The sequence below is a fragment of the Centrocercus urophasianus genome, unplaced genomic scaffold, assembly GCF_019232065.1.
Source record: "Centrocercus urophasianus isolate 14NV4802_14NV808 unplaced genomic scaffold, USGS_Curo_1.0 seq_10, whole genome shotgun sequence".
Taxonomy (NCBI): Eukaryota; Metazoa; Chordata; class Aves; order Galliformes; family Phasianidae; genus Centrocercus; species Centrocercus urophasianus.
Window position 1 is genome coordinate 40,911,500 of NW_024884142.1, and position 13,363 is coordinate 40,924,862.

The 13,363-nt window shown below is 36.8% G+C and overlaps 1 protein-coding gene across 1 annotated transcript in view; it reads left to right on the forward strand.

Annotated features, from left to right (window-relative positions):
• The window catches only part of RFX6 (regulatory factor X6), a 35,800-nt gene extending 26,671 nt beyond the window's left edge, over window positions 1–9,129 (forward strand). Inside the window, exons 14-19 of the mRNA XM_042817906.1 lie at window positions 1,216–1,333; window positions 2,432–2,554; window positions 3,985–4,194; window positions 4,723–5,232; window positions 6,150–6,368; window positions 7,580–9,129. Of these exons, the coding sequence (XP_042673840.1) occupies window positions 1,216–1,333; window positions 2,432–2,554; window positions 3,985–4,194; window positions 4,723–5,232; window positions 6,150–6,368; window positions 7,580–7,743 (1,344 nt within the window). The 3' untranslated portion in view covers window positions 7,744–9,129. The remainder of the gene's footprint in view (window positions 1–1,215; window positions 1,334–2,431; window positions 2,555–3,984; window positions 4,195–4,722; window positions 5,233–6,149; window positions 6,369–7,579) is intronic.
• Window positions 9,130–13,363: the final 4,234 nt, after the last annotated feature.

A 13,363-nucleotide genomic window follows, 5' to 3' on the forward strand; every position in this document is an offset into this window, starting at 1 on the left:
TGTGTTTTCATCAGGTCCTATCCTGTCTGGTAATGCTATGATAGTTTATTTACCACTTTAGGGACCACCTTGACATGAATGGGTGCAGGAGGAGTGCAGTTAGCTTTGACTTACAGAAGAGTGCCTCTGCCAATTCACAGAAGTTGACTTGTTACTTTCCCTTTCTTTACTTGTTTTCCCAAATTTCACTGGGTACATTAATATTTTCTGTGAATTTACAAACATTTACTATAAGCTCTGAGCAGCACAGTGAGGTGCTCTGGGTGAGTCAGGGCAGTAGAGCCTAACCAAACTCTCAGAAGCACTTGTATAGGCACAAAACTCTTACTGAGGCTGAGCAATCACAATTTATTTTAGAACTGATTGATTGCAGTCTAAAATTGACTCTGCAACTTCAAAACACAATTCTCAGTTAACAAGCCAGGTAAAAACAATGAAGCACCCTCCTGTTCATTGTCTTCTATGTAATACTATTTTATTAAATTTAAAAGGTATGTTTCCTAGCATTGTTCTCCTGTAATTAGGAGTAGGAAATACCAGCAAGTCGTGATATCATTCTAAATCCACTGAGTAGGAGCTGAGCACTTACAGAGCATGTAATCCTTCCACTATTGCCTTCTGTTAATGCTAAAGTATGATTACTCTCAAACTCGCACAACACTTCCCTTTTACTTGCTATTTGAGAAAGCAACAGTGCATATTTTTACCACATGAACAAATCAGAGTATGAAGTGAGCAGCATTAAAAGCCCCACTGTTACAGTAGGCATATCATTTTGTAAGAGAAAGTCTAGCTGGTATTATAAAGATTACACTGAAGTAAAGAGACTAATTTCCATTAGCTTTTGTATGGAATAACATGGCACCAGAGGATATGTTTTTCTTCTTGTCCTTTACAACTATACACATACAGAACTATTTCCCATCTTCAGTATTAGAACATGAGGGTTTTTTTTATATTCCTTTAGGCTACAGCAGAGTCCAAGCAGTAAGCAGTTTACTTCATTGAATGTGGTCAGATCTCCACTCTGGTTGCACTGAAAAGAGTGAATGCTGCTGTTTGTCACTTTAGGACAGACTTTATGAAGGCAGTTTAAATCAGGCAGCTTGGTTCCCTCTGCCACATGAGCCTGCATATTCAGTTCTCCTTTCTCCTTTCCTGTGTGTAGAAAGCAAGTTAGTATAACTACAGTATTCTGCTACTTCTGTCTTTCAGACAAGCAAGCAAAATGGGAGGTCATTGAAGAAGAGAGCTCAAGACTTTCTTCTCAAATGGAGCTTTTTTGGTGCTCGAGTGATGCATAACCTCACTCTGAACAACGCCTCAAGTTTTGGTACCTGGACTTTGTAAAAACACATTTTGTACATATGTGCCAACATTTAGCTACCTTATGCTACTTTCTCAGCAGAGGAGCCTGTCCAAGCCCAAAGATTTTTTGATCAAAGCCACAAATACTTTGTAATGTGCTTTTCAAACTAACATTTCACAGTAAATGATAATAATAATTTATTGGTGATCTATGTCTCATGTTCATTTTTCAAGATAGTTTTTATTAAAACTGCTGTTTGATATTGCCTTGCCATTTGCAAACTAAAAACTGCTTTAATCTGACGCTGGAGCATAACTACATATCTCAATAGGAGACAGAAAATTCTGAATATTTATTTTATATATGGACCAAAAAAAGACTGCTGTTATTGCGGATATGCTTTTTTGTTGTTGCTTATTTGTTTGTTTTTGTAAGAGCAAAAAGAATTTGACAGGTCAGTTTTGTTTTTCAGTTCTGAAATGAGAGTGCATTCATCAGTATTTTGTGGTTTTTAAAAATTAAGTTTCACTTGTCTGTCTTTAGAAATGTTTATATTTTTGAGGACTCTCAGAAATAGTCTTTTATAATATAGAAAATGCTAGAGCAAATGAAATTAACTTTAAATACAATGTATCATTTCTCAGGCTATTTCTATAGTTGTAGGTACTTCATTATCTAAAATTCAGCAGCTACTTTAAATGACTATAAGGACAGACACATTTTTAATGTGATACATCCTTGAAATAAGGTTGAAGACTTCACCAGTTATTGTCTGGTTACTTAGCACAAAGCAAACAGAAATAGAGCAGAGGCATTCTAGCAGACTTCAGTCTTATCTAGCTCCACTGTATGCCCTCTTCAAGTATAAAGCATGTCTCACTTTCATCAGTATTTTTCTTTGATGTAATTAGTGGTCAAATAGCCTACAGGACAGTAAACAATTGAGCTAGGTGGGCCAGTGCAAAGAGAGATTAGAGCTAGAAGTTAGGCACTATCCAGTGTTGGTCTTGCCAGGTCATTTAAAGTCCACAATTATTTGTTTGTTTCACCAGCTTCTTGTAGAGTGTTGAGAGATGGTCACAAAGATAACTTGGCTACTCTCCCTCTTTCTCCTCCTTAAAGGTTCTTTTCATTTGATCCGCATGCTGCTAGATGAGTACATCCTGCTTGCCATGGAGACGCAGTTCAACAATGACAAAGAACAAGAACTCCAGAATCTACTGGACAAATACATGAAGAATTTAGGTATCTAGAGCTTGGCTCTTTTGAATGTATTCCTGCATTTTTAGAAAATTGCATATTTGTTTAAACAGAAGTAGACTTATGCTCTTTCTTTATGAATTTGTAGTTTTAGGTCACGTTGTTAAAACCACCTGAAATGGTTGTGACCATTAATTCACCATTTCATTTCCACCATCAACCACAGTTGATATTGTTGAATAAATTTGGGGGGGGAAATATTGCTACACAGGATCATGGAAATTGTCATGGGTGCAACTAACACACCTGCAGTTGCAGCTGAAGGGACACAAACTGGTGTGAAAAGAAGTACGTCTAGCAAAGAGCAGAAATTCCCAACCCAATTTTTCAGCCAAATCTGAAATACATAATTACACATTAAACTAGGAATGTATTCAATGTTAACAAATTATGAATGTCCCTTGAAGTTTGGAACACAAGGTTGGAGGCATATTTAGCAACTGACCGAAATACTGCTGTGGAAGAGAAACAGAAGAGCTTAAAATAATATCCTTAATATTTTGTAGCTACTGAGATTCAGAGTTAGGCAGTTGGAGGACACATCCTCAAGGTCTTTTGGTATGAAATGAAAGAATATTAAGAAATGGCATTTGATCCCTAAGACATGGATTAAATTGTGGTCCAAGTTACTCCCCCAAAATGTAGTGAAATTCCATTGGATTCTGCTGAATTTATGTTGATTAACATTAGCATCTGTGATCAGTACTGAAGTCTTTGGTTATTGTTACTCTGTTTAATCTGCACTGTGCTGCAACAAGCTTATATAGAATTTGTGTCAGAGCAGATGGCTGCGCCTTTTCTCTTCATCCTTCAGGAAAAGCCTTGCCCTGTGTAGCAGTTGCCTTTTCCTGAGACATTTTGGTGAAGTCCTTTAAACTGTAGCATAAAGCCATGATTTCCAGAAAAATAACAAAATTTCCACTGAATTTATCAATAGCATGCAAAAAACTGAAAACTACTGATGATAAAAAATGCTTTTGTTCTAGATGTCGTATGAAAATAGATACACTTCAAGCATTCTAAAACTCTCATTGTTAAATCTTTAAGATGTAGTATCATGAGCTTCAGTGCAATTTACTTGACTGCATTGCTGACATTTACTTCAAGAGAATAAATCTGATTTATATTCACACTATGATGATTTCAGTCAGGAGCTGTTAATACAATTGACATGTATTACATAGATCTGTAGTGAGGGGATGTGATTTAGACAATATGCATTCTGATCTGGGAAGATTAAGGCTGGAGTAATATTTATTTTCATCTGCATACAAGAAATGGAGGCTTCACTGTGTTTTAAAATAAGCAAACGAGTTTATGAACAAATCAGACATCTCATTTGCAATATTAGTGTTGAATTTATGTGCAATGATCACACATAACAGCCACCAAGAGTTTTCCACTTATTATTTCAGATGCAAGCAAAGCCACCTTTACTGCATCACCAAGCTCTTGCTTCTTAGCAAATCGTAACAAAACTGCTTCTCTGCCCAGTGACTCTTCAGTCAAAAATGAGTGTCTAGCAGAGCAAACCTACGTGTCCTTGTCAGCTAGTCAGCCTAGCAGTATGCCTTCAGGTCTAAATCTCTTTGCCACAGGAGATGGTGAGAATATGCAGCTGACAGGTATGTAGCAGTTCTCTTAGTCCTTCCTTCCCTTGTTTGCATGTTAGTCTTTCAGTTCACAATAGCACATTACTGTAAAAGGAAAAATGACCATATGTATTTATGGGAACCTCTAGTAGTAACATCCCGCAAGCTCACCATCTGTGCCGATTCATGGAAGGGGGCAATTTTAGAGACCTGCCAGTAATACATCCTCGTGATACAATGATAAAAATATCACACGTCGTGGCTTGATGAGATTCTTGTGAGGCATGAACAAACATCCTGAGCATAAAAGACTTTTAAATGCTGGGATTTCACACTGAATGTGCCAGTCTCCAATCTGGAAAATGGAATTCAGAAGCTTTCTAACTCAAAGCCGTGGATTAAAGAACCTACATTGCGTAGGCAGGAGCCAAACCATACACTTTGTAAAAGTTTCAGATGGTAACATGCACTTCACCAGAGGGTTAGTGTCTTAACAAATCCACTGCATTCATAAGAACTGCGGTATGAACACTAGTGACGGCTAATGCTTATTTATTGCAGGTCAGATGGAGCTGCCTCAAAGCACTGGTAACCTGATGACTCCACCCATTTCACCAGCCCTGGTCAGCCGAGGAAGTGTGATCAACCAGGGGCCAATGGCTGTGAGACCTCCGAGTGTAGGCCCTGTCTTATCCACACATTCACAGTGCTCTTCCTACTCAGAACCCCTTTATCAGACTTTGTCACAAACCAATCAGAACTACTATGGAAACAATTCCGGTTACCAGGCTATGTTCAGAACTCAGGCCCATTCCACTTCAGGAGTTTACCACCACAGAGCGGAGCACAGCCGATTCAATGCTTTGAGTGAACAGCAGTTCTCCAGGGACTACTTCAACAACAGTTGTGCTGTAACTCCATACAGTGCCAGATCACCTTCCAGCTATTGTCCCTCATCCATGACTCAGGATGCGCACAATATGCAGTTTCTGAATACAGGAAGCTTCAATTTCTTGAGCAACTCAGCACCTACTTGTCCAGGAGCAACATATCCCCCTAATGCTTCCAACGGTATAAAACATACTAAGAATATTTTATTTTTTCCTTTTGTTTCTCTTTCCTTGCTGGAGCAAAATGCTTTCTATCTGCCTTTTTTTTCTATGGAAGATATTTCAGCTCTTAATTATATCTTCATGTTTTTTACTTCTCTGATGACATGCATAGGTAGTAAAGCAGCTTAACAAGCTACTTCAGGATTTATTTCCCTGTGGGGAATCCTCAGTTGACCTCAAATGCCTCTGCTACACCTCTGCCAGTCTTCCTCTATCACCATTGCCATGTCTTGCACAAAACAAGAGAAACTAGGATGACTTTGCCATGTGTCAATCTCTTGAAAATCTCTCAAAACATTTACTATGAAACTGTTCCCCAGAATTCAAGAGTAAAGTTTTTGCTACAGTCTGCTTCAAAGATGTAGTCAGAAAAAAACACCACTCTCTTCTGGAGGAAAAAACACAATGGAAATATTGCTTGTATCTGAGTTTGTATATGACAAGTATGTATTACCATGAAATATTTTTTTCTGTGTGTATTTTTCTTGTTTGTCAGTTTCAGAAGGGAGACTTAACTCCCTTCCACAAGTCCACGTGACTGATATGAGTCCACATGGCATCTGTTCTGACCACTGGTTGCAGGGCGCTGTTTAATTCTGAACTTAGAATGTGATACAATAGAGATGCAATTCTGTAATGAAAGCATGACTGAACTAGGATTTATTTTGCTCTGCAGTTATCCGTCCCCCTTTTGGGTCCATCACTGCATGCAATATTAAGGTGACTAGGCCATGTATGTACTAAATAACCTTATTCTCAAAAAACTCAGCCAATAACGATTACCTTGTGCTCCAACTCACCACAGGCTCCTACACTACTGTTTCTCTTCAATAATAATTTCACTCTACTTTCTTTTTTCCAATCTCCTGTCAATAGGATATTATGGAAACAATATCAATTATCCAGAATCTCACAGACTTGGATCAATGGTGGATCAACATGTTTCTGTAATCAGCAGTGTAAGTAGCATTCGACCATTGCCATCATACAATGATACACATGATCCACTGAACATCTTGGATGATAGCGGAAGAAAGCAAACAGGCTCATACTACACAGAGTCCTCACCTTCAATTGTCTGTCGAACTGCTATGCGTAAGTATATCCAAGACTCAGGAGCAATGAACTTTTTAGCACCTTAACAAGAACTGAGAGTTAAATTGTAACTCATATATATATAGCATCTAAGATGCAGTATCAAATGAAACAGCTAAGTGCATGGGATGTATCCTGTGACGTTTCCTTAAATTTTCAGGACAGTGAGTTGAATAACTCTTTGTTCCTTTTAAGAGAACTGTGATTCATTGTCCACAAGATTGGAATGGATGGCCTGAATTGCAGAAAATTACATGTTAGGAAACACTTTTTAACTATTAAGTGACCTAATAATGAACTGGGCTCCTCTAAGGGCTCTTCAGGATCCTCACTGTCAAGCAGATCAAATGAATCCTGGCTCAGTAATGTCTAAATGTACACTTCCTGTATTATAGTCTCTTCCCTCCCTGTTCTCCAATAACTCTGTGAATTAGACAGATTTCCTACTGACAGTGAGTTACAGGTGAAATTACCTAATCTCCAATTTTTGATACATACATTAAACAAAAGATATCTGAGTTTGGCTTTGCATTCCTGAAAGACTCTGAAGTATAACACAGAAGAGGTAAATTAAGGCACAGTCTGTTCATTTGTCCACAAGGTTACCTCTTCCTACTACTTGTTAAGCATGCGCAGAAGGCCAGTCATTACTTGCCTCTTTAAGGCTTTGCAAGGATTTAATAGTCAGTTTTCTTTAAGGATGCTAAAGAGCAGGGAGAGGATTCCAGAATCACCAGAGGGGGATTGTGTCCACCAACTTTCTTTTGTATGCTGTGTTGTGTGCTAGGTGATGGTACTGGTCCCATCAATGACTGTGGACATGAATGGTGCAAGGTATGAAAAGATGATTACAGCAAATGCAAACAGCTTTGCAGTTTTCATGAAAGATGGCTCATACACAGGCCCATAGATGCATTTTTAGCAGAGTTCACTGATGCATTAGTTTTGGCTTGTTCCCTCATGCTATTCTCAGAAACTGTGAAGAGCCACTAAAGAAAAGTTGTAGAAGTAAATTCAGTGAAGAATAGAACTGTTGAAATTTCAGTTCTTCACATGGTGCACCTGGTAGACCAGGATTTCCATCAGATGAAATTATATTGTGTTTTTGATGTTGGTTGTTGTTGGGTTTCTTGCTTGTTTGTTTGTTTGTTTTTGTTAAATGCAGTAGATAGAAAACTTGCAACTATGTTAACTGTTTTTTTTTTCCACAGCTTCAAACATGCAAACCACATCTTCGCAGTGTATGTATGGAACATCTGGTCACTTCACTCCTCAAGAAAATCTGGAGTCCCATCAACCACCAAATAGAGACATGGTATCATCTTTACCACCAATTAACACAGTCTTCATGGGGACAGCTGCCGGAGGAACCTGAAGTGGGAGAGACGTTTCACTGTCTTAAGCTTGCTTTTCCATTTCAGACGTTAAGGCTATGATGACAATTCTTGTAGTTGGTGGATTACGGAAGTATTACATATAGATAAAAAATGAACCATTTTAGATTTTAGCACTCCTCCATGCAGCAAAGCAGATGTATTCACCATTTTTTTCCTACTTGTGAATCACTCAGGATTGTTCTCATTACAGCTTTTCAGTCAGAAGTTCAGGATGAACATAAAGAGCTAGTGATCCTTGACAGCAAGACTAACTTGTAAATAAATGATTGAATCTCTTCCTAATTTATTAAGAACGATATTTTAGTCTTTCACATATCTTTTATATTAAAATGTTTATTTAATGCCTGTGTTGCTCACTATTTATTAGGACAACAGAGTAACTGTTTACTTTCTCTTATTTGACAGTTGTCAAATTGTATCCTACCTCCTATGGAAATGTTTACAAGGTCAGTTTTTACTGTTTTAAATGAAACTAAGTCAAATTCTTACTTTTTTACTGTTGTGCTCTGGAAAATTAATTTCAAGTGTCTAGTGTCTACCTGTGTAAGCGGAAGTTCTCAGGAAATAAATAAAACATCTTGTGGGATTTTTTTCCTTTAAAGTAAACTGCTTAAAACAAACAAAACATGCAAATATCATTAGCTTGCCAATGTCAGTAGCCCGTTACTGTAAGTGGATAACTGAAACAAGTGAAACTACGGCACAAAATGTCATGAGATTTCTCAATATTGCTTGTAGTTTGAGCCCCAGATTTCTACTGGTGGAAATTCACAAAAAGGTGTCCATCATATTTCATGAGTTCAGGAAAGCTGTGTATGTTCAGCTCAGGGGTAGTAAAGACGATCAAATATGTTGCAACTCTACAGATCAGCTGTTTTAATAAAAAACTATTTTACAAGTGCCATGATATTCTGTACACAAACATGCATTTACATATTTTTCTGAGGAAGTTAGGTGAAGAATATTAATGTTATTAAAGAGGATAAAGAAAAGAATACACTTATAAAACAAGCTTCTTAGTATGTGTTCATGAAATAGCAGGTAAAATTTTATAATCATGTGGACTCAACATCAGATTCAGATTTGAATTTAAGTCCAGACTTTCTAATTGTTTGAGGCTATTTCATGTCTATTTTCCTTTAGTGTTTTTTGTAATTAAATGCTGACCACAGGAAAAACAAAACAAAACAAAAACAAACAGAAAAAAACAACCAGAAATAAAAAAGAAGCGTTGACAGGAATAAGTCATGAATAATTCCTGGTACGAAGTATTTTATGCAGATTTGAGGTATCATAGTTCAGTAATTAAGATGAAAATTCCCACTCAATTTCTTCCTTATTCACAGTGAGGTCTTATGTTGAAACTGAAATACTGTACTGATATGGGAATGTTTTAATTTCAACAAAAATTCCCAATGATATGTTGTTCGGCAAGGCTTTACAGCAAGTGAAAGAACTACTGAAAAAAAATTCTTATTTCTTCATAATTATTTAGAACTTGATATATTTTCTCCTAATATTAATGTTCTAAAAGTCAGAATTCTCATCTGGTCAACACAAATTCCATCTGTAGTCAGTGTAAAGTAATCCTTGATGGGGAAGGGTAGTAGAAAGGGAAGAGAGATGCCACTTTCCTGAAATGCTTGGCTCCCTTCACAGACAAATGGCACAGCTTATACTTTAAACTGGAAACTTCTAGATGATTGAATTTATATGAGTAAATATGTATAATTAAGAGGAAGTAGACAGCCACTAGCCAACAGTCTTAGTCCATCGAGTCCTACATAAAAAGCACAATTGATGGTACATAGTGACTCGTACATAATTTATATGCATCATTTCCAGTCATTTTTTTTATGTCTACCATTTCATGTTCTTTTTATTTTTTTTTATTTTTTTTTGTCTTGGGGGACATAAACTAATTTATCTGTACTCCATCTGAGATAAGAAAGAATAGTCTACCATTAAATGTGCAGATTATCATGATGACTGCAAAACTCAGAGTAGCATGAAGTATCTCTCTATTGTAAATCACAGTTCATTATCAACAGCAGGAAGAAGAAAAGAGCAGTAAAAAAAATCAAGCCACCCCAATATTCAAAGAGAAATCTCTCAAAGTATTGCATAACAAAGAAAAAAAAAAGTGACAGTTGTATCTAGCAAGATCAAATGAGAAATTGTCATGTTATGACTTTATGACCTGTCAAATACGTAGTTTGATGAATTCAAGAAGTTTTATCCGTGGGAAACTAAATCACTCAGTTTTTGGGGCTAACTCATGGGAAGATCCTTACTTTTGGTTGTTCAGCAGCATCATGGTAAATAATGTTGAGAAAGGAGTGAGCCAGGAGTTGGACTCAATAATCCTTATGGGTCCCTTGCATCTAAGAATATTCTATGATTCTGTGAGTGGCAACTTGGTGTTCTTGGTATGTAGTTACAATTTTATATATGCATCAATATGTTGTTTATAATATATATGTGTCAGAAAATCTGAGACAGAAAATAGTAGATATCAAGTACAATCCACATCAAATGTGTATGACTCAAAAGTAGATTTTGTGTGTGTGTGTATTTGTTTTGTTTTTCTGTGAGAAGGGAAAAATGAAATCTTTCTGGTCTATTTATCAGTATCAGTGAATTTGAACTGGTGCTAACAGAGGTGAAACAGATGGTATGAACAAGTCAAATCTGTTGTCACTTCTGATGTAAAACTGTTTCTAATACAAATTTGATCCAGCGAGAAGAAGCAATATTAGAGAAGAACATATTGACTTGTGTGACATGACTCTGTGCCTAGCAGTGCAGTGGGGAAATTTACATGTTTTGTGCTGGAAGAGAAGTGCAATTCTTGTTCACAGAAGACAGGACCATGGAAATTTTGCTCTAGACTCAAATGTTGCATTTACTTCCAAATACGTAGAGAATGCACAGTGAAATTATTTATACTTTCAGAGGACTAAACTGGAAAGAACTTGCACTGAGCCACTGGCTTGGCATAACTGGTTCGTAATTTATGCTCCACAATGGACTTGTGCATCACACTGTGTTGTGGTTATCTCTAGATCTGCGTTTCCCAAAAAGGGGAAGGGAGAGGAGAGGCTAAAGGGAACAAAGAGGGAAAGAAAGAGAAAAAAAAGCAGTGGCAATGACCTAAGGAGGAAAATTAATTTACTATTTATAATAGCAGAAATACAAATCAATTGGGATCAGAGCTAGTAAATCAAATAAATGAGAGAGTTTTTGAAAACCGATGTTCTTACTCTGATCCGCCAGGGAGCAAGAAAAAAAGTCTTGTGACTTCCACAACTGGTGAAAGTGGGTTGCTTCTGCATTTAGTGGGGACTGTTGAGCTTTTGTGAAACTTATTACCAGACTATCTGATCTAGTTATGATTCCCTCAAGGTGTAGTCTTAGGAGAAGATAAAAAATTGATCTGGAGTTTTCATTTAGAGATAGAAGAAGACAAGACTGGAGTCACACTTAGAAGGAACTTTCAGAGTGAGAATAATTTGAAGTTCTAGACCCTACCGTCAATTAGATGCCTGAGGCTGGCACTGGGGAATTTAAAGTTATAGCTAGGCCAACATAAACTGATAAATCTGAACTAATTATGGATATAAGACATTTAAGGATCTATACTCATTCCTAAAATTAGTAAAAATCACTACACAATCATTCGCTTCAGGTAAGAATCCAAATAAAAGGCTAGGACTAGATCAGTAGTGGTGTGAACCAGGATCAATGTTAAGTCTTGGAGACAGTATGGAAAAAAGAGGGCAGCTCCTACAATGAGAGTCTCAAAGTCGTTACTAATGTTACTACTGGGCACGTCTTATGCTTAGACAGGCTTACATTTAGGGTTGTGTTTTACTTTGCTTTAGCCTCGTTAACCCAAGTTACTTGCAAGAATGAAAGAAGTCATCAGGGCAGGATAAGGACCATTGTGGACATGGCCCATTAGCTGCACATAATTGACTGGGTTATGTGAGGCTCTGTTTTAGTATCTAGTCTTACTAGATTTTGGACAGATGGGACAGGCAACATTGATTGAAAAACTTAGTTTATTCCTGGGGCTAGAAGAAGATTTTAAATTAGTTTCAAGTCCATTTTAACGAAATATTGCTCATAGGAATCACCTAAGTATTTTAGGGGATAACGCTGGCACTAGATACAGGATTCCAGTTTGGCATTAAGGATTGCATCTGACGCCAGATTCAGGGCTCACCTGATTATCTCATTCAAATATGAAGGCAAGATCTGTGCTGGGGAGAAATTGGAAATTTAATTATAAGGACAGCCACCAAATTTAGGTTGTGACAAAAGTATTAGTAGGTTCATGTCACAAACAGAAAAATGTCTAAATGTCTAAGTATATTATCAGGAAGAGACAATGGATGGAGAGAAAAAAATGTCAGAATAAGAAGAGGAGAAGGTAATAATGGAAAGTGTGATAAGCAATATTCCTGGTGAGTTAAAGCAGAAGTACAGAGAACAAGAAGATAATTTAGATGTTTTTCCAGAAGATTAGCATAGCCATGAGGAAATACATGATCAAAGGAAGTGCCAGACTTGTTTAAATTATACATTTTAATTATACATTTATACACATACATTAACATGTGGTGATGGATGCTAGAGGTTGGCTTTTTCCACAGTTTTCTTAATTAAAAAAAAAAAAAACAACAAAAAACCCTCAAATTTGGGCATAGGCAGAATAATTCCAACAAAAATATTGCCTTTTCTTTCATCATAAGGCCCTACAGTATTTTATTAAAAAGAGAAAGGTTAGGTTGTTAATCTGTGTTGCTCAGAGCACTCTCCATTCAAACATTCTTGAACTAAAATGACTATAGGTATCTATAGCCTCTAGGGAGATGCTGCAGCATTGCTAATGATAAAAATTCAGATAGTCAACATTACTGGGATGATGAAAGCAGATCTTGACAAGACTATGCTGCTTCCATGGTCACCAGACATTTGTAGAAATTTCAAGGCTCAGCAAAATCAATTCTCACTAGGACCTGAGCCTGCCAACAGAGACATGAACAGGGAAAGCACGAAAAAAGCAAGGCTGGGATCTGAAATGGAGGAACGCAGGACTTCATACTCATTTCATAATTAGTGACACTAGATTAGTGACACTAGCTCTTTCTCCATATTCTGGGTTCTTTATTATTTGCACAGTTTTCTTCCCATTTAACAATGCTGCATGTAGCAATGGTTGCACAATTGGAAACATGTAGATTATATTAGCGATTGAAATAGGAAAATCTACTTCCCTTCCTTTTGGCTTAGTTGATTATTATCCTTGATCAAACAAAGGGCCACATGTTCATACTGCCCTTGTGCCCTGGTTGCTACAGTAGAAAGAGACATACAGTGAAATTCTACATTGAGATTTTGATATTATGCAGTTTTTTATTCTTGTCATATTCTTGTATCATTCTGTTCAGAAGATGACTTTATAACTTAGTAATCAAGATACATGGAAAGCACTCAAAATTTAATTTACATATTTTAAAATAGCTGCACTACAGTAAAAATATCAAGTCTATATAATACTAGGATTAAGAAGATAAACAGCCCTTCCTTTGT